The sequence below is a fragment of the Rhineura floridana genome, chromosome 9, assembly GCF_030035675.1.
Source record: "Rhineura floridana isolate rRhiFlo1 chromosome 9, rRhiFlo1.hap2, whole genome shotgun sequence".
In the NCBI taxonomy this organism is placed as follows: Eukaryota; Metazoa; Chordata; class Lepidosauria; order Squamata; family Rhineuridae; genus Rhineura; species Rhineura floridana.
Window position 1 is genome coordinate 105,309,297 of NC_084488.1, and position 26,633 is coordinate 105,335,929.

Consider the following 26,633-nt stretch of genomic DNA (forward strand, 5'->3'; position numbering starts at 1 on the left):
CAAATTCATATGTAGTTGTGAGGAGCAATTGTGTGCTATGTTGATTTTGACACTTTGTTAATGTCCCTTTAAAACTGAGAATGAATTCAACCAAGAAAATATGCCTGTTTTGAACAGAAGAGTTCTCGCTCTTTTCTTGGAGCTTGTCTGGCGAGTATGAGTATATTATTAATCTTTAGATTTCTGGAGGTTCTGTGGTGTGATTGTTTGCATTCTGTATGACATCATCCTGCTTGCCAGGTTGCTCAGGCAATCTGTTTAATGTGTGTGGCTTTCTGCGTTCTGAACTGAAATCTAGATTCTTAATGCAGCATCCCTGACACCTTCTCTGTGGACCCAGACTCCACACTTAAGTCTGCAATCCTATATGCTCTTGCTAGGGAGTAGCCCCATTGAACACAGTGGAGTTCTAAGTAAGTAAACATAGGATTGCACTCTTAAGATTTGTTGTTTCTGTTTTGTACATGCTTATCTTAATTCATTACAATCCTAATCAGGACTCTATCCATTTAACTCAGGCTGTGGAGGAGAATTACAATTTTTTTCCAAGCATGATTATCCAATTGTCAGTGGAAGTGCATTTGCCCCAGAGTATAATCTTCTGTTTTAAAAAGAGCAACTCAGAAACCTGGTTGGCCATTGTGAGAACAGGATGCAGGACTAGATGGTCCATTGGCCTGATCCAGCAGGCTCTTACATTCTAATGGGCTGTGATCACACAAAAATGGAAGTCTTCCTACTGGTTCCTATAGGAGGATTGCATCCTCAAGCTGCAACCATGTGCACTTGAAAGCTAGCAAATTGTACTTACTTTCAAGTAAACATGCTTGGGATTAGACCACAAGACTGTGATCCTAAGTGCACTTATTGGGAAGTAGGTTCAGCCGAAATAAATGAGAGTGATGCCCAAGCCAGTACGCTTAAGATGAGCTCTGGACACTACTATTTATATGTGTAGTTCAGTTTAATCATAGATTGTTGTTATTACCCGCATGAAAGAATGGAAGTAAGTTTTTTTAAAAAACGAGCATTCATATGTCATCTGTGGTCATTGATAGTTGCTGTTTTCTAAATGTTATTGAAATGCAAAATAAAACAAATATCCCACCCATCCAAGTTTTTTTTGAACGGTGAAGATATTTTTTATTATTAATAACTGATGTGTTTGCACACACCGGTACTACTCTTTGGGCAGATCTGCACCAAACGTTTACAGCACATTCCACGCACATTTAAAGCACACGACTTCCCCCAAAGAATCCTGGGAGCTGCTGTTTCCCCCCTCACAAAACTACAATTCCCAGTGCTCTTAAGCCATGTATTTTAAATGTGCATTGAGTGTGCTTTAATGTATGGTGCCTGATGACTGGCTTTTACTCATTTTATACTGAGAGAGAGAGAGCAATGTTATGAACTCAGAAGGTGCAGTCAGATAGGTTAAGCACAGCAAAGCAAATAACAGAGAGAACCGAGAGCAATGAGTTCTGTGTACACAGACGTACAACACATCTCAGATATCCTGTGAGTGAGCACTAGCGCAGCAAAAGAGCTGCTGCTCTTTTCACCTCCACTATTAATTATAGATCATCTCCTTGGCAGCTTAGGAATTGAGGGAGGGTGGGGGATGAGTAGTATTGGGTGGAATGAAATGGGAAGCATTCCTAGTCTCTGGCTTATGTCTCAGGGCCCTACAGCTTCCAGTTGTTAAATGCCAAAAGCCCACTACAGTTTGGATTTGCGCAACAGTGGCTTGTAATATCCCAGAGCTCCTCCATAAATAGTCCTGCTCTCTCCTCCACACCCAGCTAGAAAACAACCACAGGAAACTAAGGGGACGTGCAGCCAGCGCTGCTTAACTGGCACTAATTGATTTACGCCAGCACAGCTTGTCTGGAGAGCATTCGGGTACGGTTTTGTTAGTTGCACCCTTCGTCAGGCGGCTCAGCTTCCTCCAGAGAAAGGGAAGACGGTGGTGGTGTCTACTTCCAAAAGACACGTTTGGTTGCTACAGCAGCCTTAGCAACGGCAATACTTTGGGGGTGGGTGGGGCTGTCTCAAAAGTCGCATGTTTCAAGAGAAGACGCGTCCACTGTTCTGTCTCCCTGCCTTTTCATCCCATGCAGTAACTGGAGACTGTATCAACAGCTTGCAATTGTGGAGAGAGAAGCCACCTCTTGACTGCTTGTTGTGGCATTTTAGCCAAGGAGAAAGTTTTTGGAGAAAAGATTTTTTTTAAAAAAAATCATTATTATGCTAGTGAAAGTGACCGATTAGAACTTAAAGGGGGAGTGGGGCTGAGCAAAGGTAACTTGGATACTAAGCTGGAAGCCCCAGAGGCTACTGTTTTGTGTTTTTTCTCTATAAAAGAAAACACATATTTGATTTTTGCAAGAATTTACAGAGTTTTTTTCACTTGCACTGAACATTGCAAAAAAAAGAAAGAAAGAAAGAAAAGCACAAAAAAACCCTGTGTGTATCTGTTTCTTGTTCTGGGCGATTGTTGTAGAATTCAAGCATGAAGATCCAGGAGCATCCCAGCATTCCTGAAGCCAAATCACAGAGGACCCAAGATGCCGACGGCCAAGAGGAGAGCTTTGTATCAGAAGTGCCTCGGCTGGACCTGACAACCTTGTGCAGTGACAGCAACTGGGAAGGTACAGTAGGAGGGCTGCTTGTTGGCATGAGTGGGAGAACTCTCACTGCTGTGTGGATGCACGTCAGTCCTTCCTCCCTACCCTGGCTTTTGGTAAATGATGTACAGAAACAGGAAACCCATTTCAGTGCCAAAAAAACCCCCAAACCCTGCCCTGTTCTTGAAAGGATATACTAGGGCATCCTTTTCATGTGATCTTCCGGGGGGGGGGAAGCAAATATTTTTATTTGTCATTTTTCTTGGTTGAGGTGCTAAAAGTTTATTGCTCCAGCTCCCCTAGCTGGGTCACCATGCAGAACCCAGAGCAGCAACATTTCGTTGCTCAGCTGGAAATGTTTTCCTTCTGCCTTTCCAAGTTCAGATAATAAATATGTGCACTGAACAAAACCTGCTTACTTTCCTATGTCTGCAATCCAATGGAACTTGCCCAGATTTCCTTTGGTGTTTTTTCCCCCAATGTGTAAAACACTGTTTGTCAGAGTTTGGCACTCCCCCTCCCCCCTTTTTAAGGATTTTAAACTGATTGTGTTTCATATGATCTAGTTGCTCTGTCTCAACTTGGCAGGTCAGAGATGTTTTACATTAGCCGTTTTAATGGTTTTCATATGTCTGGGCACACACATGCACACTTCCATTGGATATCACTAGGAGAGGAGATGTGAAGGGAATGAGAATCACTATAATTTGTTTACATTCATAAAAACTGTGGTTTTGAACAGCACATTTTTACCTTTCCAAGAAAGGGACGCTACGGGTAGTATTTTTCTTTTCGCTGAAATGGCCATTTTTTCTTTGTTTCTAAAGCTGAAATAGCAAAGAACATTTAAGTAATGGCTTATGCCTGTTCTGGGAATGCACAGCGTGAGTTTTCTAATACCTTGCAGAATTTGGTTCTTCAGTGACTTTGGACCTTCCTTTCTTCATATGTGTAATTGAGGGTAACTTGTTTTCATATTTGTGCCTTTGAGGGTAGAGCAAAGGTTGGTTCTTCCTTGCCTCTACAAAAGTGTGGCAAAATGTGCAATGCATCTGTCTTTTTAGACAGGCACCTTTCTGAAGTGATGTCAGTTTATATATGCTATCGGTTCAGTTTATATATGCTATTTAGGTATCAGCTGAGAATTTTTAAGCAGGGTCGAATGCGGTACCTAATGCACAAACATGCAGTACCAGCAGTGTGTGTTCTTGACAGAAGACACCAGGAGACATGATTTTGAGTTTGCAAGTTGATAATTCACTAGATGTGGCCCCCTTGAGTCTAACGTGCGTCTCATTAGAGCCCTCAAAGGAGCCTTTCAAACAGCCCCTCCTTCCATTACATTTCCTTAATATTCTAATTAGCCATGCCCTGAAAAGGAACAGTTGGTTTTCATCTTTTCAGAGGTGACCTGGATGAGAGTTCCTCTCTCAACTCCCTGTCGATTAAGCTGTCAGTGCTTGAACCAAAGCATTTCCTTCTCCCTCTTGAAGTCTAGATATGAAACAGCGATAGGGATGGGGGCTTCTGGGGAGAGGCCAGAGAGGTTTTCACATCATGTGATGTATAGGTTCCTGTCTCTGACAAGGACCTTTTAACAGTGAAAGCTGTAAGCAAGGCTTGCATCCAAAGGGTGTTGTCTTGTCACCCTCCTTCCCTGCAAGATATGATAGAAAAGGATGACGGTTGTGTAAGAGCTGAAGAGGTGCTGTCAGGTGTAGTCTCATTTCGCTGTTTTGTAGCCCCAGAACACAAGGGACAACCTCGCCTCCGTTGTTCATGCTCTGGTAACTTCAAGATTGGATTACTGTAATGCGCTCTACGTAGGGCTGCCCTTGAAGACAGTTCGGAAGCTTCAGCTGGTGCAGAACGCGGCTGCCAGACTATTGACGAGGACCAGTCGGTCTTTGCATATAACACCTATTCTGGCGCGTCTGCACTGGCTCCCTATTTGCTTCCGGGCGAGATTCAAGGTGCTGGTTTTGACCTATAAAGCCTTACACGGCGTGGGACCTCAATACCTTGTGGAACGCCTCTCTCGCTATGAACCTACCCATTCACTTCGTTCAGAATCTAAGGCCCTCCTCCGGGTACCAACTCATCGGGAAGCCTGGAGGGTGGTTACTAGATCTAGGGCCTTTTCTGTGGTGGCCCCTGAGTTGTGGAACAGCCTCCCCGAAGAGATACGCCTGGCGCCTACACTTCTATTTTTCCGGCGCCAGCTAAAGACCTTTTTATGCTCCCAGGCATTTTAATCTTTTAATTTTCTTAATCTTTCTATTTTTAATATGTATCCTTCTTGATTTGTGTTGTATTTGTTTTTGTTGTGCTTTCTGTTGTTTGTTTGTACATGTTTTTGTGGTTTTTTACCATGATATATTGTGTTTTACCTTGTTTGTTCACCGCCCTGAGAGCTATTCTGCTAAGGGCGGTATATAAATTGAAATAATAAATAAATAATAAATAAATAAGGGCTGCCAAATGGTGACACCACCCTTTTGATAAAAAAAGAGGCTCAGAAGTATGTCATACTGTAGCTCAATATTGTCCACACTGACTGGCAGCAGCTCTCTAAGGTTTCAGGCAGGGAGTCTCTCTCAGCCCTGCCTGGAGATGCTGAGATTGAATTTAGGGCCTTCTGCATGGAAACCAGTTGCTCTGCCACAGAGCTCTGGCCTTTCCCCCCACTTCTGGAGAGTTTCCACTGAGTTCTGATCTAGAAATGTCACCTTGTGACCACAGTTTGCAACTCACCACATTGTGGAAGATCTTCCAACAGTGTACTGAACTAGGATTCAATGAGCAGCAATTTGAACTGAAACATTTACAACACTCCTATTCCACACCCATAATTCTTTGCCAAAGGTTAACAGTAACAAACTTTTAAAGAAGCTAACACAATTATGTGTAGAAATTATTGTTGATTCTACACAGCTGAAAACTGGAAACCTCTTTGAGTTGTGTGACTTTGTACATGCCATTGGTAATTTTATATGTAGGGATGTATTTCAGAGGGACTCTAATGAAGGAGTAAAATGCTTCATAGGTCTCTGGAAAAACAAGGGATGGTTGCGGGTTCTCAAGTACATTCTCAAACTTTGTAATACAAGGAATAACTTCAAATGCATTTTATTGTATAAGCCTGTTTTCTTGAAGGCTTCTCTCTGTATTCTATTGCTAATAGCTGAAAATAATTCAGTAAACTCCATCAATGTCAGTGGAACATACTTCTGAGTAACATCCATAGGATTGTTCTGCATATGTAAATTATAGTCTTCTGGAATTATTTTTACTGAGCTCAGCACTCAGGAGTGCACTTTATTTCATGGCAGGAACCATACTAACCCCCAGATCCAGCTCAGATAAGCATTAAGCAGAGCTCCACCATTTTTGGCTGGCCCTGCTAGCCAAGCCAAAACTGTGCTGGCCAGGTTTCTTCCGAGCCCTCCCCTGCCAGCTTGGCAAGTAGCTTAGTGGGGCTTGCCCGTTTGGCTGGCTTAGCAAAGGCACTCTGCCTCATAGCTCTTCCCAGCCTTGGAGCTGTAGAGAAAATGGAGATTACTGTACACCATGTCAGGATGATCCCCATCCCATTGCTTCAGCTTCAAAGTTAGGAGGAAGGCTGGTCGCTTTTTATGGTTGCAAAAGGGCACCGACACACTTGCCATGGAAAGAAAAATGTACAGGCCTGGTGTTCAGCATCTTGGGATAGCTGAACATTGCAGGGAAATCCGTCCACAGTCATAGGTATCCATGCAGACAACCCCAATAATAGGAATCTTCATTCAATGCAGAGAAGGGAATTCTGCAAGCGGTGGGCGGTGAGGGGGTGTGTGTTGCATGGCATCTATCTATGCTGACTTTTCTATATATACAGTAGGACCCCATTCATACGGCAGGTTACGTTCCAGACCCTCCGAAAAGTGAAACCCACCAAAAAGCAGAACTCTGTCAATAAAATGGTGCCCGACGCCTGAAAAATGCCGTAAAAGTGGAACAAGCACTGTATGAGTGGGCCTTACTCTAATTTTAGCCACCATATTAGCGGAACACCGAAAAGCGGGGCCCTACTGTATAGGTAGAGAGATTAAACTCCACCACCATCCTCACACCATTGAGCCAGAATATGGGGCTGTTCAGATCGCTTTTACGGCCCTTAATCTCACACTAGGAACTCCTTGCGCATTGCTGCATTTCTCATGAAACCTCTCTTGCTCACTCCAAAACCCACCAGTCCTCTCAGCGTTACTTGCTGAGACAAATTTACATTTATTGTGGGATGAGCATTTGTAGGAAGTAGTCTTCTTCACTAAATGTAGCTGAAGGAGAACTATAGTGTTTCCTTTTGCAAAATGAATTTGTACTCCACAAAATTTAGCAGAACTTGCATCAATAACTTCTAGCGATTACCTTTGTTCATGCTTGCTCAGTGCCATCCCACCACCACCCAGCTACTGCTGCTTGACATGATTGTCATCCCCACCCCCCACCCCGTTGCTTCTCCTTCCTTGGAGTGGTCACATGCATGTTCCCAACCAATCAAGGATCATATAAAGCATGGGTTTATGTCACAGTGTTGTGTAGACAATCAGACTTGTCCATGTGGTGATGTCACTAAAGGGAAGTGAGAGTGATTTAAACAAACAAGCAAGCATTTTCAAAAGGCCTGAGAAGACATTGTCAAATTGTAGCAATTTGGCACTGCTACAAATGTTTCCAGAAAGGATCTAGTAGTTTTTGGATAAGTGCTGACATCAATTAATTTTTCTGTCCTTTTGTGGTTTTAGCCCTGTACAGATGCTTTTAATTTATATACAGTGTACAATTTGTTCTGTTTTGAGACTAGCATTTTTGTGACACTGATGGTATCTGCTTATAGTAATATTTACAGCATATATACAATTAAACCTTAAATATACTGAATAAGGTAATATGCGGAATAGGCTAAATATTTATGATAGTTAAATCTTAAATATGCTAAGGGTGGGTGTTGTCTTGTAGTAAACAGTTTTTTGTTTTCTTTTGTAGGTGTGAAATAAGTAAATGTTTTCTGTCCTGAAATTAACCATACTGACCCCTTGAGTTTAGAGAGGATGGTGTGCTGTATTGCCTCATATGCTTTTAATGCTTTCTGTGCAGCCATCATTTGTCACCTCTGAATTATTTTATTAAGAGAATTAACAATTTAATATGCATCTATGCAGTTGCAGACAAGCATGTAGAACAGATGGAAGGAACATGCAATAAGCTTCAGCCTAACTTTCTGAACAATCAGGTTTTACAGCTTCATGGTGTGAAATCCCCACCATTTTTCTCCAGTTGCTTGTTTTCTATATGTGTACCCCAGGTGATGAAACAGAAAGAAATGTAACTGCTGGAAGCACAGGGTTAATTTTCAGTGGAACAAATTCTGTGGTTATTTCTTTGCTTTACTCTTTGATGGCACATTATAAAAACAAGCAACTAAACGTGTAGCAGTGACCTTGCAGGATCAAACCAACAGCCCAGCCATTCTATTTAGCAACAGCGGCTAGCCAGATGTCTGTAGTAAGCTCAGAAGCAGGGCTTGATGTAGACAGCCATCCCGTTATCTTCACCCAGTATCTGACACTTGGAGGTCTACTGCTGTATTTATAACTAGCAATTAATAGACATTTTCTCCCTGAATTTGACTACACTTCTTTAAATTCATAAGCTCCTGGCCACTGACTCCCTGTCATGTTGGAAATTGCACAAGTTTTCCACTCTGTGGAGTACTCCTGAAAATGGTTAATCCAGACCAAATTCCTTCCTGCTTATGTTGTAGTCTTTTGAAACAAAAATAGATTGTCAGCTGAAATACAGAATTTGGACTCTTTATTATTCTGCTCATAAACTGATAAACAGAATTTGGACTATAATTCCTGTTTATATAGTAGTTCCATATTGGTTGTTCAACTCTGTTGAGACACAGTTTTGGATTGTTTTGTGTTCATTTATCCTTATTGATACACGGGTTTCTTATTGTTTACTGTTTGCTACATGCATTTGTACGACATTATTTTATTGTGGTTTTAGTCTTCTTTAACTGTATATGCACTTTATCAGTAACTCAAATTCTAGTCATTGATTGGTTCATGACATGGTTATTCTGCATGGCCTTAACTCATGTGCCACTCCCATTCCCTTCCTTGCTTGCTTGAAGAATACCATCCCAAAACCTGGGAAGAGGAGTTTGCTGTTGGAGTGTGGGATAAGAGTAGAGGATAGGTAAGAGGGAATTTCTTGAATGTTGCCAGAATCCCAGTTTGATTACCATTTGATTTGGAGCTACTTGTGATGAATATTTAAATGCTACACAAGACTTTTGGCAGTGAATACAGAGGAAGGCAATGGTAAACCACCTCTGAATACCGCTTACCATGAAAACCCTATTCATAGGGTCGCCATAAGTCAGAATTGACTTGAAGGCAGTCCATTTCATTTTCATTTTAGGGCCAGATTACAGGATTGGCCCAAGACATTTTGCTTCCTAAAGCGAAGGACAAAATGGTGCCTCTCCTGGACTGGCAGGTGACTCTTAACCTCAACATTGGTGATGGGACAACATGCTCCACTGTACAGGCTAGCTCAGGGGGTGAAGAGCAGGCTAGCTTAGAGGACATGGTGGGTCTCCTACTGCTCCCTTGCATCTGCCACCTGAGGCAGCTTCCAACTCTAATGGTAGGGCCATCCCTGCCAGTTTATCCGTTCATCAGAATCAAGTGATGAGAAAGCTTTTCCTAAACCATAATGCTCAAGGCTGGAGATGAAGATTGGAAACATGAATGCTCTTCCATTTAGGGGGTAGGGTGGGATGGCGGCAAAGGACAATCCACTGCACGCTGAAATGTGACTCACCTGCAAGAAGACTCCCTAACATGTCAGTTTTCTCATGCAGGGAGCTTTGTCCATGGGGAGACCATTCAAATATGCTGCAGCACTGTAGATCAGAAAAATCTCTGCCACCTGATTTTGCTGAATGTATAAGCTGGACCTTAAATGCAGAAAAGTTGGCAATGAATTAAGTGTGAAGTGGAGTGATACAGCTAAACACAATGTAAGGGTTCCAGGAAGCTAAAGCCCAAGCCCTGGTGACTGACTAGTACGAGATCAGAACTAAGCACTTCAGAAGCAGGAAAAGCATTATTTTAAAGCTCTTCTGTAAGACCTTTTGCAAGAATTCAGCTTTTTCCAAAAAGTTGTACTGTTTGGGGCAGTTGTGTTTTGACTCCAGAACTCCTTTTTAGACTTACAAGTTCAAAGCCACAAATCTTAAACCATCTAATCCTGTGAAGCCATGCAAACCGGCTTAGTAAACAATCCAAATGCAGAATCTTAAGAGTCCTCATGGGATCTGGCGGGAATGGTCACAAGATAATGCCGTTCCTTTTAGTGTGTTCCAAAACTCTTGGTCATCCTGGTTTCCTCCTCTGGTTTATTTCCTTTCTCACTCTCTCCCACACCAAACGCATAACGTATTGTACTTAAACTGGCCAATGAAGCCAGCCACCAGATATGAGCTGATTAGTGCTTTGCGGTGCTAGTCTGAGATGGGAGCTTCTGGTGTCTCCTGTGTGAAAATGGGAGTGATGAATCTAAATACTTATAGTCTATTATTTGCAGGTCTCCCAGAATAATTGAGGAACCCAAAAGAGAGGCATGATTGTTGGGGGATAAATGCCTGACCATTTTAAAGTAACAGAAGCTTAGCTGCAAATGCATGGTGGCATAAGGGTTGATGATGTCACAATGGAAAAGAGGAAGGCTTAAGCAGAGCATGCTAGGAAGGCAGAAGTGGCTGTTGGTCAGGTAGAAGGTCTCCATCTTTGGGGATACAGGAGGACTGACATGGGGCTGGAACTTTGGTCTTATCAGAACATATTTGGGGACCCTTGCTATATTACTGTAGTCTCCCCTCAACTCTTATGTGGAGGTGTCTGTTACTGAGTATTGCCAATCATGAACTGCTTAGGCTGTCCAGGACCCTAGGTCCTTTCCTAGCTCCGATTCCTTACTTTTCTTTCCTGGAGTTTCCAAAGATTGAATCTCATACCTCAAACATGGAAAGGCTATGCGGCACCACTAAGCGGTGACCTAATCTTTATTTATTTAAGGCATTTATAGACCACTTACTCCCAGATAGATCTCGAAGCAGTTTACGTCAGAAAATCAATATATATAAGTATATCATTTCAACAAGTTTAGGAAAAAAACGCCAAGTGCATAGATACATTCCTTTATCAGTTTAGAAAGTGAGGGATGGTAGCTTCAGCGCTGCATTAAAACATGATAAAAGCATGCAAAAGCAACACTCATTAAGTGCCTTTCTCAATCTACAGCTACCACTTTAGTAATAGCTTCTTCTAGTCGGATAATTGCACAGGAAATTTCAAAATAGATACCCCCATGGCACTATGTAATATGTTAATTGCTGGAATCCTTCAGACTCGAGAGAGAGAGAGATTATTATTTTTGGGCTTTTTGCTGCAATATTCCCTAATAAGCAAGGAAGATATATTTGTTAATGCTGTTTGGTTTTACATAAATAAGAGAAAAGCAAGTGCTAGAATAGCTGGGACTTTTGGAAAGAGGTTTAGAGGAAGCTTCAGAAAGGAGTAGCTTTAGCTAAAATATATTCAGTATATACAGGTATTGGGAGGACCCAAAATAGGTTCTCTTATGTGGAGCGGCTGTTTGCTTAAGTAATGATATATCACCATTCAGGTATTCTCCCAGATACTCAGTTCACTTTACATGCTTTCGGGGGGGGGGGGCGGCATTAATTTCAGCAGTTACAAAAATGTTGCATGTAAAACCAAATTAATGAAGAACTCTAATATTTTCTCTTCAGCACATGCATTTTATATTTTGGATATGAAGTGCATAGTGGTTGGCCTGAAAGGAAAAAGAAAATATCATCGCCATTCATCTGTGTTGCTCCTTGTTTGCAGCATTTTCACATAAGCCCTTCCTCTGGTTTATGGTATTTTCTTGAATGTGTTTAAGCTTCTTTTCAGCAAACATATCCAATAATAAGATAGAAGGTTAACATTTTTGACATCCATAAAGAGTGCTTATTTATTGGGTAAAATTTATCGCCTGGGAAAAGTTGGGACAAAACACTGCCATTTTGAGAGAGCCCCATGCATGCAGTGAAGCAAAGTGGTACCTTTTCTGTAGTTACCCCAAGGCAATAAACAGCCTTCCCAAGAAGGAATGGGAGTGTTCCTTTCTTAGGACCTTTCAACATCTGTGTGAGGGCTTAACTACAGTGAACCCAGGTCTGACCCCATTCCCACATCTCCCTTTGCACATCTTATAAAAGTAACTTGTGATATGATCTCATTGTGTCCAGGGTTTCCCCACCCTTGCAAGCAGCAGATGGTGAACCAGAGTGAGGAAATGGTGAACACAAATGTCACAGTTCTTTCTGTTGTTATTGGGGAGATCCTGGTCAGCAGAAGTCACGCATTCCCAGTAATATCTAAATAGCACCTAACGTTATTTCAGAGAATGTATGAACCGAACTAACCTTTCACTCAAAATAATGAGTAAAGGCCACTTTCTGTGATTGGCCACATTCTAATATAAGGTTAGGCACATTCTAGTCCAGTGCATACTTCACCTCTGATCTTTTAAAATGTGTGAGCTTTTACGTATCATTCCATCTTTCCTCTTAATGTTAAGTTTCGGGTTCTGATTGCTTCTATACATCAGTGTGTTCTCAGTTCTAGCAAGGATCAAGGAACCAACAAAAAGTGCCAGATAAGTAGCTTTGATCTAGAGCAGCTCCTCAGTCTTGGGTTGTTGTTGGACTACAGTTCTCATCATCCCTAACCATTGGCTAAGCTACTGAGGATGATGGGAATTGTAGTCCAACAACAACAGGGGACCCACGGTTGAAAAACATTGGTTTAGAGGATTTGGAAATCAATTCCTATCAATGACGCTAGCAAATCAGTCCTACTCAACTAAAAAAAAAAATGGCAGTCATCATTGGTTGTTCTTTTTGGTTTCCAGAGCCTATCTCTGCCTTTTCCTCTTGGCAACGTGATGGCTTAGATTCCGATGAAGCTCGCCTCTCCCCTCAGGCTGGCCGCCTCATTCGCCAGCTGTTGGACGAAGATAGCGACCCAATGCTGTCACCTCGTTTCTATGCCTACGGGCAAAGTCAGCAGTACCTGGATGATACAGAAGTGCCTCCTTCTCCTCCCAACTCACATTCATTCATGAGGTAGGTAGGTAGGCTGTAACTCCAAAAATACCCCAGAAAGGCCAGGACAAGGACCTCTGCTTGCTGCAAAAATGCATCAGAATAAGGCACGTGGGGCTTTCAAAAAATGTTTCACTATATCCTCCCTCCTCACTGAAGAAGTACTCCTGTTCAGACAGTCATTGGTCACACCCACACCATTCCCAGGATCCTATGGGGGAAGCCATGTGCTTTTAAATATATGGTGTGGATGTGGTTCTCTTCAAACAAGGTATTCCATTCTCCTTCCACTCTTGTTTCCTCATTTTTTTCCAACTGATGTTCAAGATTTCATGGTTTCTAACCATGCTTCAGCCTCACTGAGCTGCTTGTGGTGATGGTGGGTGCCCTTGTAGGTTTTGTTTTTAAACATTTTGTGTTCTTCTACAAGCAACGATGTTCTCCTAAGTGTGCAGAAAACCTGCTCTTATTTCTCATTGGCCCTGTTTTGATTCCATTTCTGCCAGCACTCGCTACCTGAGCTCGCTATTAAAGGGAGAAAAGAATGTACCTCTTGAGACAGTAGAGGTCTAAGGGAGAGACTTATGCCCGAGATCCTAGAAAGCTGTTGCCAGTCAGAATAAAGAAGCTGTGGTGCAGATGGGCAAATAATTTGAGCCAGTTTCCTGTGTTAAAATCTTACCAGCTTCTTGGGGAAATCTGATGTTCTCTGTGTCAGATAGAACCGTTTTCCCTGTTAATAATGTACATGCACCATTTAATACAGCAAGAATAACCATCTCCTTCATTACAGGAGAAGAAGTTCTTCTTTGGGGTCTTACGAAGATGACCGGGAAGATTTGACACCAGCACAGCTGACCCGCAGGATTCAAGGACTGAAGAAGAAGATCAGGAGGTTTGAAGAAAAATTTGAAGAGGAGAGGAAATACCGAGTAAGCTATGGGATATCGATCATCCTCAGGGATTGTATTGCTCAGTGGCAAATTTGTACTAGAATCATAGAATCGTAGAGTTGGAAGGGGCCTATAAGGCCATCGAGTTCCACACCCTGCTCAATGCAGGAGTCCATATTAAAAATACCTGACAGGTGGCTGTCCAGCTTCCTCTTGAATGCCTCCAGGGTTGGAGAGCCCACCATCTCCCTAGGTCAGCCTTTCCCAACTAGTGGGCCACCAGATGTTGTTGGACCACAACTCCCATCAGCCTCAGCCAGCATTGCCAATGGTCAGGAAAGATGGGAATTGTGGTCCAACAACATCTGGTGGCCCACTAGTTGGGAAACACTAACCTAGGTCATTGGTTCCATTGTCATACCATCTAACAAGAAGCTTTGCCCGATGTTCAGTCAAAATCTGGCTTCCTGTAACTTGAGCCCATTATTCCGTGTCCTGGATATAGTAAAGATGAGGCTTAACCAGTGCGGAATAGAGAGGAACTAGAGTTCTGATGCATTTTTCCCAAACCAGCTTCAATCCAAATTGAAAAAAAAAGAGTTATTTAGCTAAGTTTTAAGTCTATAATGTCTACACAGTGGTAGGCTGCAATTCTATGCCCAAAACTTGTGAGTGAATAAACATCTTGAATGCAATTCTTGGTTTCAATATCTGTCATCTCCATTCACAAAAAAATCCCCATCTACTCCCACCCTATCCCCCTTATAGCCATCACACAGTGACAAAGCAGCCAACCTGGAAGTGCTGAAGTGGACAAATGACCTTGCAAAGTTTCGGAAGCAGCTGAAAGGTAGGAAGCTATCCTGACATGGAATCCTCACATGGACTTCTGACTCATAATAATTGTTCTGCAGTGGTTCTGATTGGTACCTTTTCTGTCTCTTCCAAAACTAGAGTCAAAACTGAAGATGTCAGAGGAAGATCTGGCTCCCGTGGTGCGCCAACGTAGCAATACGCTCCCCAAAAGTTTTGGCTCTCAGCTGGAAAAGGAGGAAGAAAAGAAGCAAGATGTGTCGGATAAACTGACCAAGCCGGCAGTGGAGACAACTCTAGACTCCATCCAGAAAAAGCTCCAGGAGAAAAGGACTGAGGCAAACCGCCCTGAAGACATTAAGGTACAATTGAAAGGAGGGAATGATTTCTGTCACCAAGAAAAATAAAAGGATATATATAATACCACATTGCACCCCCCATAGGCTAACAGTAGCAGGAAAAAACTGTTTCCCAAAAGATTCAGTACAAACAGAGAAATCTTCTCCTAAAGTCTACCACTGCAAAGTCTATGACATAATACCTGTTAAAATGCAAGTCAAACATTTAACTCCTTCAGAATAAGCCCTTTCTTACATTTTCTAACCCAAATTTGGCATGGACCATCCTCACACCTTCCTGTCCTGCACTGACAAGTTTCAGATCAATCTGTTAGACCATTTTCTAACTATATGCTGTAGAATCTACCCCACCACCGGCCGCCATTTTCTCATTATACCAACAGGATGCAATTCGGCCACCTCATCCTTAACATAGGGCCACAACTGTGGCTCTATAAATCTATTAAAGGATAATGAAAGGGCTGAGTCCCTAATGGGACTGCTGTACCTATTATTGAGATAATGATTGCAGAGTAATTTGATGTAAGCCAGGAATGGGGAAACCTATAGCCTCCAGATATGGTTGGAATTCCAACTCACATAAGAACATAAGAAGAGCCTGCTGGATCAGGCCAGTGGCCCATCTAGTCCAGCATCCTGTTCTCACAGTGGCCAACCAGGTGCCTGGGGGAAGCCCGCAAGCAGGACCTGAGTGCAAGAACACTCTCCCCTCCTGAGGCTTCCAGCAACTGGTTTTCAGAAGCATGCTGCCTCTGACTAGGGTGGCAGAGCACAGCCATCACAGCTAGTAGCCATTGATAGCCCTGTCCTCCATGAATTTGTCTAATCTTCTTTTAAAGCCATCCAAGCTGGTGGCCATTACTGCATCTTGTGGGAGCAAATCCCATAGTTTAACTATGCGCTGAGTAAAGAAGTACTTCCTTTTGTCTGTCCTGAATCTTCCAACATTCAGCTTCTTTGAATGTCCCCGAGTTCTAGTATTATGAGAGAGGGAGAAGAACTTTTCTCTATCCACTTTCTCAATGCCATGCATAATTTTATACACTTCTATCATGTCTCCTCTGACCCGCCTTTTCTCTAAACTAAAAAGCCCCAAATGCTGCAACCTTTCCTCGTAAGGGAGTCGCTCCATCCCCTTGATCATTCTGGTTGCCCTCTTCTGAACCTTTTCCAACTCTATAATATCCTTTTTGAGATGAGGCGACCAGAACTGTACACAGTATTCCAAATGCGGTCACACCATAGATTTATACAACGGCATTATGATATCGGCTGTTTTATTTTCAATATCTTTCCTAATTATCGCTAGCATGGAATTTGCCTTTTTCACAGCTGCCGCACACTGGGTCGACATTTTCATCGTGCTGTCCACTACAACCCCGAGGTCTCTCTCCTGGTCGGTCACCGCCAGTTCAGACCCCATGAGCATATATGTGAAATTCAGATTTTTTGCTCCAATATGCATAATTTTACACTTGTTTATATTGAATTGCATTTGCCATTTTTCTGCCCATTCACTCAGTTTGGAGAGGTCTTTTTGGAGCTCTTCGCAATCCCTTTTTGTTTTAACAACCCTGAACAATTTAGTGTCGTCAGCAAACTTGGCCACTTCACTGCTCACTCCTAATTCTAGGTCATTAATGAACAAGTTGAAAGGTACAGGTCCCAATACCGATCCTTGAGGGACTCCACTTTCTACAGCCCTCCATTGGGAGAACTGTCCGTTTATTCCTACTCTCTGCTTTCTGCTTCTTAACCAATTCCTTATCCACAAGAGGACCTCTCCTCTTATTCCATGACTGCTAAGCTTCCTCAGAAGCCTTTGGTGAGGTACCTTGTCAAACGCTTTTTGAAAGTCTAAGTACACTATGTCCACTGGATCACCTCTATCTATATGCTTGTTGACACTCTCAAAGAATTCTAATAGGTTACTGAGACAGGACTTTCCCTTGCAGAAGCCATGCTGGCTCTGCTTCAGCAAGGCTTGTTCTTCTATGTGCTTAGTTAATCTAGCTTTAATCATACTTTCTACCAGTTTTCCAGGGACAGAAGTTAAGCTAACTGGCCTGTAATTTCCGGGATCCCCTCTGGATCCCTTTTTGAAGATTGGCGTTACATTTGCCACTTTCCAGTCCTCAGGCACGGAGGAGGACCCAAGGGACAAGTTACATATTTTAGTTAGCAGATCAGCAATTTCACATCTGAGTTCTTTGAGAACTCTCGGGTGGATGCCATCCAGGCCCGGTGATTTGTCAGTTTTTATATTGTCCATTAAGCTTAGAACTTCCTCTCTCGTTACCACTATTTGTCTCAGTTCCTCAGAATCCCTTCCTGCAAATGTTAGTTCAGGTTCAGGGATCTGCCCTATATCTTCCACTGTGAAGACAGATGCAAAGAATTCATTGAGCTTCTCTGCAATCTCCTGATCGTTCTTTAGTACACCTTTGACTCCCTTATCATCCAAGGGTCCAATCGTCTCCACATCAGACCCAGCCAGCATAGCAAATGGTCAGGAACAATGGGGATTGTAATCCAGCAACATTTGAAGTGCCACAGGTTACCTCCACCCCATCCCACGTAAGCTAATAACACTGAGAACATTGGTGGTGCCAGTGATTACAGCACTATCAACTCTTCTCTTGGGGATTGTAGGAAGACTTTGGCAGAGGCTGGGAGGGTTTATCCACACTCTGTGATCTTGATTTTGCTTACTCTCACCAGTCACTGCAAATACTGATGTGTGGGAGGTGGTGTTGCTGCCATTACTTGTTTCCTCCTAGCCTTGATATTCCCTTTGAAGACATGAAAGGGAAAGCAAAACATGCAGGGCAAGCCCCACCCCACTGATGACGCTTCATGCATTGGGTGTGTTCTCCTGCCACTGCGTGATTGACATTCAACTGAATGGGATTACCTTACTTAACACCAGGATTGAGAGCACTAAATTGTATGCTGTTTTTGGATGGTTTCTCTTCTGCTGTTTTGTATTGTTTTTTCATTGTTTTTATTTTAAAAAAACCTTTGGATTATATTTTGTACTTTTTAATGAGTTGGTAAATTGCCCAGATAACTTAGTTATATAGGTGGTATATAAATGAAATAAAATAAATAATAGGTATTGTACATCAGGATCTTGTGCTCTATCCTTTTGAGGTACTGGGATGGGACTGGAATAAATCAGTAGAAATCCCAGTTATGCTATAATTTCTTTTTCCCTCCTTTGCTTGTTTTGTGAAGGATATGACTAGAGATCAGATAGCAGCAGAGAAAGTGGCTCTTCAGAAAGCTCTCTTGTATTACGAAAGCATCCATGGAAGACCAGTAAGTACTTCAGCTTTCACAATCAGATGTGTTCAATATTGAGCCAGTACAAACTACCAAGTAGTAAATGTAGGAAAGTTTGCCAGTTTATTAAATCTGTGCTAAAATGCAGCAATACAGCTGACTGCAGCTGGCTTTGAAGTATTCTGTCATTGCCATTCACCCACCCCTGCTCTGTTGCTATAGAGTGAAGAGCTGTCCCTGCATGCATTGCTGCAGTGTTTTGTCACTACTTCCTCGTTTAAGGAAACAGATAATTAGTTAATATCTTCTCGCAGTCTTCCTGATAATGGTGTTGTTTCAAAGAGGTTAATAAAATGTTTCCCCCTTTCTCTGGGATTGTTGTTTTTCTCTCAGTAATGTTCTGGCTTTTTAGGATGTAGTGTTGCTTTTTAAGCTTTTTAATACTATGAAATCATTGACCATATGTAATTTCACACCTTAAAGTAAAGATAAATCATGTGTGTGTGTTTGTGTAGGGATGGGATTCACTTGGTGCCTGTCTGATTGAATTCCGTCAAAGACTAGCAGGCAGTTCCATTTTGGTTTAGTTATTTTTCTGCTATCCTTTGCTTTTACAGTTCTGATTTTTCCTCCCCTCAAAAAATAACAATATTGTTATCAATCATTTACTTTCATAAAGGATAAAAAGGAAAGCGGCTTTCCTTCTGCCCAGTGCCCATCGATCCAGTCTCCCCTTTCTCTCCCCCTCGCAAATTGTATGGGTTCCTTCCCCCCAGCCCTGGTAGAGAGTGAGAGATTAATGAAAAGCAAAGACACAGGCTGCTCAGTTTCACAACCAAAGACACAGGCTAGGCAATTTCACCTTAGTAAAGCAAAGATACAGGCTTGTTAATTTCAAGTTAACAAGTAAAGAGGCAGGCTGGTCAGTTTCATGTTAGCAAAGCAAAGTGTGGTTCATTTTTTAAAAAAAAAAATCCAGTGTCTGGAAAAGCCTGTCAGGAAGTCCGGTGCCAAATTTGGTTCTAGCTAAATTCTTGCCCGTCCCTGTATGTTTGTGCGTGTATCCCTTATATACCCAGTCGATTTCTGTGCTCTGCAGGTGAGGGTCTCCTGCAGATATTGTTAGGTCTGTTCTTAATAATATAGGAATCGGGCCTTTAGTGTTGTGGCACCCACCCTTTGGCATTCAGTCCCGTTAAATATTAGACAGGCACCATCTCTGTTGTTTGGTGCCTACAGAAAACTTTCTCGCGCACACACAAAATCACACCATGTTTTTGTCAATACATATCACTATACAAACTATGCTGCATTACTTTACTACTCGCTAAGTTGGTTGTCTGGGGAATTGGGTTGAAGCCAGTGTTAGCCCTACTCAAAGTAGACCCATTGAAATGGATGGACAGGACTACCTCGGGTCTATTAGTTTTAATGGGTCTGCTCTGAGTTGAATACAGCCCATTGTCCTTCTACAATCAGTAATGGGGGAACTTACAATTTTCTCACCGGAAGGCCTCTTTTTGAGCATGAGTTCCTGGCCATGTTTCTGTGCCTTGTGGCTCTTGGCCTCGTAGTGTTGGCCTCATGTTCCTGGCCTCATATTGTCTGACAGTGTTTCAGCAGAACAAGCTGTGAATTAAAACTGATGTCTCTGAGGGCCTCTTCACACAGGTTGCTTTGAGTGGGTGTAAGTTACACGTCCACGCAGTGTACTCGCTTACCTTGCCTTTGGCACTAGGCCCGGCTTCTCATGACACCTCTCCATTTCCTCCAGCATTGGTCCTTACAAAACTATGTTAATGATTTGACAAGTAAGGAAAACATTTTGGAGTGACAAAGAGAACCACATTATTGGTTATTTATGGCCAGCAGTGAGTGTACTTTCCCCCATTCGCTGTTCTGATGATGTTTTCTTCTTGCTTGTTTTCTTATTTTTGTTTCTACTCCTCTGTTATGCTTGAAATATGTGCTCTTTGGGCCATTGTTTAAGCCTTAAAATTGCCTTGTTTTTTCCTCCTTAGAAACAGTGTTTCATAGCTCTGCCTAAAGATAACAACACGATTATTACTGTTAGCACTTCCATTACAGATTTCTAGGAAAATTACAGTAGCAATCAGAACAAAACTACTTCAAATAAGTATTTTTACATGTCTGAAAAGCCATGAACTGGGGGCATAAATACTCTCTGAAGGTGCATATTTAATTATGGTGCAGTAATATAAATGCAAAGACCATAAACTACTTCCAGAAGTTGTGTTTTTCATGACATCTCACAGCTTACTATATTTCTAACTCTGCAACATTTAAGTCTTCCTTTTGATAAACAAAGCTGCATATTTTGCTTAAGTTGAAGATAAAAAGCAGAAAAGACGATTAGTGCAAGGTTTTAAGATAACAAGGAGCCAGGAACAGACCTTGAATTTGAACCATTGAAAGGAACTAGACATTATTTCTTTTAACATAAAAGGAGCCCTGCTGGTTAGACTGAAGGCCCATCTAGTCCAGTATTGTGTTCTCTCAATGGCCAGCCAGATGCCTTAGAGAAGCTCATAAAACAGGGCATGACTGCAATAGACCTTTCCTACTTGTGATCTCCAGCAACTGGTATTTAGAGACATGTTGCCAAGAGGCAGAAGACATTGAAATAGTTATTTCTTTATTATTGTTATTTAATTCATTTATTAATCACTTCCCATGAGGCATCCCAAAGCGATTTGCAATATAATAAAAAATACACAAAGCAGTTAATATATAAAACAGTTAAAATCATTACATATATAAAAACATTTTTTTAAATATATGTGTATGTAAAAATAGTTTAAAAACCACAACAGTACATACATAAAATCAATTCATATCTAATACAGATGCCAGCTGGAATGATCTCCATTTAGAAGACTCATTGAAAGACGAACATTTTTGTGTTTGTTATGTGCCTTCAAGAGATCCAGTGTGGTGTAGTGGTTAAGGTGCTGGACTACGACCTGGGAGACCAGGGTCTGAATCCCCATACAGCCATGAAGCTCACTGGGTGACCTTGGGCCAGTCACTGCCTCTCAGCCTCAGAGGAAGGCAATGGTAAACCCCCTCTGAATACCGCTTACCATTAAAACCATATTCATAGGGTCGCCATAAGTCGGAATCACTTGAAGGCAGTCCATTTCCATTTTTATGTGCCTTCAAGACGATTATGACTTATGGCAACCCTATGAATCAGCGACCTCCAGTAGCATTTGTTATAAACCACCCTGTTCAGATCTTATAAGTTCAGGTCTGTGGCTTCCATTATGGAATCAATCCATCTCTTGTTTGGCCTTCCTCTTTTTCTACTCCCTTCTGGTCTCTTCTGTTTTTTCCAGCATTTCCCAGCAACATTTTTAGCAGGTGCTAAAAAGACAATAGAGGCAGCACCTGCCTGATAAATAGAGGGAGCTCCAAAGGGGAGGTGCTGCCACACTAAATGCCTGATTCCGAAATTGTGCAGAATGGACGTTCTGATAAGATGGCATCTGCAGGAGGCCCTCTCCTGCACAGTGCAGTACTCACTTGGGTATATAGGGGATCTTTTAGGTATCCTAGTTGGTAATAGAGAGTATTGCTGCTTGCAAAATCGATCACTACCTCTAACATGCAGCCAACTGCATCACATTCTTTTCAGGTAACAAAACATGAACGGCAGATGATGAAGCCCTTATACGACAGATATCGTTTGGTCAAGCAGATCCTCTCGAGAGCCAACACCATCCCAATTATTGTGAGTACAGACCTTTTGTGGACTGTCAATGTCTCATTGCTGGCAGGGAGATAGGGAGAATCCCATGTTTGTGTGCTGTATTGAACACGTTGATTCAGTCACAACCATTTCCCTGTGTGGTTACAGCTGGACAAACATGTGCATACAAAGCAATAGGAAGAGTAAACAGGGCCAGTTCCACCATTAGGCAAATTGAGTCAACTACTTCAGGGGGGGAATTGGCACCTCCCCTCCCCAACTCGCCACTTGTCTTCACTGGTCTGTCATGGTTCGCCCATCCACCCAGCAGGAGCCTTCACCTCCTCCCTCCCTGTCTCACTCTGAGAAGGGCTAAGGGGGTCCTTCCTCAGAGTGAAGCGTTCTGGGTGGCTGGCTGTGAGACTGCCTGCTGCATTGCAGAGACTTCCTGCAGAGGCTAAAAATGATGCCTATAATTAGGGGGGAAAGTTTAAAGTTACTTTAGCTTTAAATGTTCCTCCCGAATTTTAGGCACCCTTTTTAGCTGCAGCAAGCCACGGGAATGCTGCAGGCAGTCTCACAGCCACCCCACCCAAAATGTTGCCCTCCGAAGAAGGTCCTTTCTACAGTGAGGCGGGAAGTAGAGGCAGAAGACCTCTCCAGCATTGTCAGTGCTAAAACAACAGCAAAGGGGGGGGGGAAGTAAGCAGAGGGAAGGAGAAAGGTGCTGCCACTGAGGTGGCACAGGTGGCACAATCTCTTGTGCCAGTTTTGAGAGTAAAGGTTTAATCCCATGGCATAGGGTACTTCTACATGGCATATCTGTTGCTGCTGATGCAGTCCCTTGTTTCCAAACTAGGAGTCTGGGAGCAGTTCCCCAAACATGGAGGCACAGTGTGGCACAAGCTCCTCTCAGGGTGCAGACACCTTTTGAGGCTTTGATGTCCTGAGTGAGCATTATCTGACCCCTGGGGTCAAAAATCCCAGTCCATAATATCAGTGGAATCTCTTGCCCATAAAGAGCCAGGCTGTGCAGTTGACCCTGTACATTTGCTCCCCTTTTCTCCCTTGATTTGTTATCGGCACTCTAGACTTAAAAGATTTCTGGCTGCTCACAAGGGAGACTGTGCCTGGAACATTAATGCATCTTGGCTTACATTTCTTTGAGGGAACCAGCAGCCCATGGCCCTGCGAGGCTGGCCATCCTTGATACTCCTTCAGTTGAAGGGAGGGAGCAAGCAGACACCCTGTTTCTGACCCTTGGAGGAGAATGTACAGCAAACTGCTAAAGTTTCCTCCACAAGCACAGTTGTGCTAGCAGAGAGAGAGTAAGATCCTATTTGAGTAGAATCCAGGGCATCTCTCTCTCTCTCTCGCTCCCTACACCAGCTCAAAAATGCATATTTTAATTTTGCATTACAATTTGTACAGACTGTTAACAAAGCTGACCACTCTGGCTTTTTTAAAGTTACTGTAATACAAAATGTAGAACACAGACTGACTTCTGGGCCAATGCCACATATTTTTTAAAAATGAAACCAAAAATGGCACAATTAGGCACATTTTGGGGCGGGGTCTTTATTTTTGATTGCAACATTGGCTTGGATCGTAAAATAACTTTTAAAAGTTAATGGAAGAAAAGATTCCCATTCCCTTCTTCCCACTGCAGCTACCTGTGCCTTCCAGAAAGCCTATCTGGAGAATCGGGGCCCTCCAGAATCCTGGAGGTGGGGGAGGGCAGGATGGGAAACTTGACTTCCATGGACTTTCTTTAAGTTAAGCTTTTCTTTATTTATTTTAAAGGGGAAGTTGGCAGAATTTGAAATTATTTGTTCCATGTTTTGTCAGGAGCTGGAAATGGGTTGTTGAAAATAAAGGACCCACATTTCCAGGGATGGGGGGAAGCAATAATTGTATGAGGGAAAGCTGCGACATCCCCTGACTGCAAACACCTGCCTAGTCTCTCATTGCTGAGGGAACATGTTTCAACTTTTCATTTGCAACCATGAGGGCTAGATGCATGATTGCTCTTTTTAAAAGAGCACCAGTTTTCATGTTGGGTTACCTCAGCTCTTGAGTGCTGTGGGATAACATTCGTTCCAATTCCTCTTCCTAGGCCTTCTGACCACTGTATCCTGGCCAGTGCAAACATGAGATGCTTTCCTCTTACTTTTAGTCTCTGTCTTTATTTTCATGAATGTGCGTTTATTTTGACTTTATTTGCTGCTGCCAGACCAAGCCTGTGCCTTGGCAGCTGGATTTTTTTTAATAAGGTTTCTATTCAGATGAATAGATGTGATGGCACATGGGTTATTTAGGATTGCTGCATATATCTGGAAATGAACGAGGAAGAGGAGCTTTGAGAGGAGAGGGAGAGATGGAGGAGGAAGGGGTCCTAATGTAACCTGCTTGTTAACGCCTGTCACAGGGTTCCCCCTCCAGCAAGCGGAGAAGCCCTTTGCTGCAGCCAATTATCGAGGGTGAAACTGCTTCCTTCTTCAAGGAGATAAAGGTGAAGAAAAACCACCTCCCACTGCTAACTAATTTGCTCACCCTGCATCACTTCCCTTCTCCCACAATGAAAGGGATAGGCTTTTTTTTCTTTCTTTTGGTACTTAATTGCCTATTCTTTTACCATGTTTCCAGGAAACAAAATCAGTAGCTGCTTTTATCTGGCTTTCTTTGTCCACATTCTGCCTGTCTCTGTATTACAGCTGAGCCTTCAGTATTTCCTCTGCTTCTCCGCCCCCTTTTTTCCCTTTAACATATATACACCTTTTGATTTGCAAAATGTACAATCTATTAGTTGCACTGTTACCATCTTCTTCTTCATAAGATACTGTTTTTGTAACTATTATTGCTGCTGCTGCGCTGCTGCTTACCTTTCTCCTAAGTTCTTTGGCTTCTACTGTTTGCCTTGGCCCAGATCTGCACTGTCAGCAGAATGAGGTGGTAGAGCCTGAGATGGTAAGAATGGACTGTACCACTTCAGACTGCAGGTGCAGGATCTGTTTTCTGAATGCTTTCCTCCATGCGAATAGCTTTCTGCAAACAGAAAATGAGCACACTGGGGGAAGAGAGGTTCTAGTTGAGCCCTGACCCTGATGCTCATTTGTTTGTTTTAACTCCGGAAAGAGTTATGGTTTGTTTATTTTTACAAAGGAGATTGTTCAAAAATGTGATCACATAAGAAGAGCCAGTGGCCTATTTAGTCCAGCATCCTGTTCTCACTTGGCCAACCAGATGCCCCAGTGGGAAGCCCACAAGCAGGACTTGAGTGCGAGAGCCCCCTTCCTGTGGTTTCCAGCAAGTGGTATTCAAAAGCATACTGCCTCCAACAGTGCAGGCAGAGCACAGATATCATGGCCAGTAGCCATTGACAGCCTTATGCTCCATGATTTTGTCTAATCCTCTTTTAAAGCCATCCAAGTTGGTGGCCATCACTGCATCCTGTGGGAGCAAATTTCATGGCTAACTATGCAAAGGCCTTTCTTTTGTCTGTCCTGAATCTTGCAACATTCAGCTTCATTGGATGTCCACAGGTTCTAGTGCTATGAGAGAGGGAGAAAAAGCTTTAATGTCACGAATAGTTTAATTCTATCTTAATTGTATATTTTTGTATGTTTTTTTACCTATGTGTAGTTTTTATTTGTAAGCCGCCCTGAGTTCCAGTTTTGGAAAAAGGGCAGGGTAAAAATAAAGATTCATTCATTCATTTTTCCATGCCATGCATAATTTTATGCTATCATGTCTCCTCTTACTCACCTTTTCCCTAAACTAAGAAGCCGCAGATGCTGCAACCTTTCCTCATAGGGGAGTTGCTCCCCCCCCTTGATCATTTTGGTTGCCCTTCCCTAAAACCTTTTCCAGCTCTAGAACATCCTTTTTGAGGTGAGGCGACCAAAACTGTACACAGTATTCCAAATGCAGTTGCACCATAGATATGTGTAACAGCATTATATGGTAGCAGCAGTTTTATTTTCAGTTCAGCCCCCCCCATTTCCTGCAGTCTGAAATGACGCAGTCCATTCTGCTACCACCTTCTGCATCATGAATAGACCTAGCTTTGGGTGGGCTTGTGCAAGCTTAGACTTATCTGCTACACTCCATACTTATGGGAATTGTATCTCTTCATGCGATCCCCTCTTGCTTATGCTGTTCTGTACTTTTGTAACTGAGCTTCTAGAACAGCGGTCTCCAAACTTTCCCCCCATGGACCACTTGAACATTTCTGATGGTCTTAGCCGACCACTTCATGATTTTTCTGCCTGTTGTAGCAATTGTAATACGCTGTGCTAGGTACTGCATGATTTTTAATCATATTTGTATTGCTTCTTACAATATAAGAAATGATAGGAGCAATACAAACACAATTTAAAATCAATATGAATATGTAACGTGGACATGCCGCAGATCGCCTGGATAAAGCTAGTGGAACACAGCTAGTCCACGGAGCACAGTTTGGGAATCCCTGTTCTAGAGCATCCTTCCCCAGCTCAGGCTGATGGGAGGAGTTGTCCAAAACAACAGGAGGGCTCCAGGGGAAGGACCTTCTCTAGAAGGTTGTTCTAGAGAACCGTCTCTAGAAATAAACCATAACATCTTTAGAAGCCAAAGAACAATTAATACTGTTTGTCGCTTTCAAACGTTTTCTCACTCTGTGGTGTGCTGTGATTTGCTATTTCCAGTCAGTGCCACTTTGGACCA

General features: G+C 42.6%; 1 protein-coding gene across 7 annotated transcripts in view; it reads left to right on the top strand.

Moving 5' to 3' along the window:
* FAM13A (family with sequence similarity 13 member A) overlaps positions 1-26,633 on the top strand; it is a 189,171-nt gene that overhangs the window by 152,679 nt on the left and 9,859 nt on the right. For 5 of the 7 annotated variants that reach the window (XM_061583032.1, XM_061583035.1, XM_061583030.1 and 2 more), the window contains 8 exons: positions 2,507-2,654; positions 12,672-12,885; positions 13,658-13,796; positions 14,526-14,607; positions 14,712-14,932; positions 18,167-18,250; positions 21,873-21,968; positions 24,355-24,438. In XM_061583032.1, coding sequence (XP_061439016.1) covers positions 2,507-2,654; positions 12,672-12,885; positions 13,658-13,796; positions 14,526-14,607; positions 14,712-14,932; positions 18,167-18,250; positions 21,873-21,968; positions 24,355-24,438 — 1,068 coding nt within the window. The remainder of the gene's footprint in view (positions 1-2,506; positions 2,655-12,671; positions 12,886-13,657; positions 13,797-14,525; positions 14,608-14,711; positions 14,933-18,166; positions 18,251-21,872; positions 21,969-24,354; positions 24,439-26,633) is intronic. The other 2 variants (XM_061583033.1, XM_061583036.1) reach the window with 1 other exon arrangement.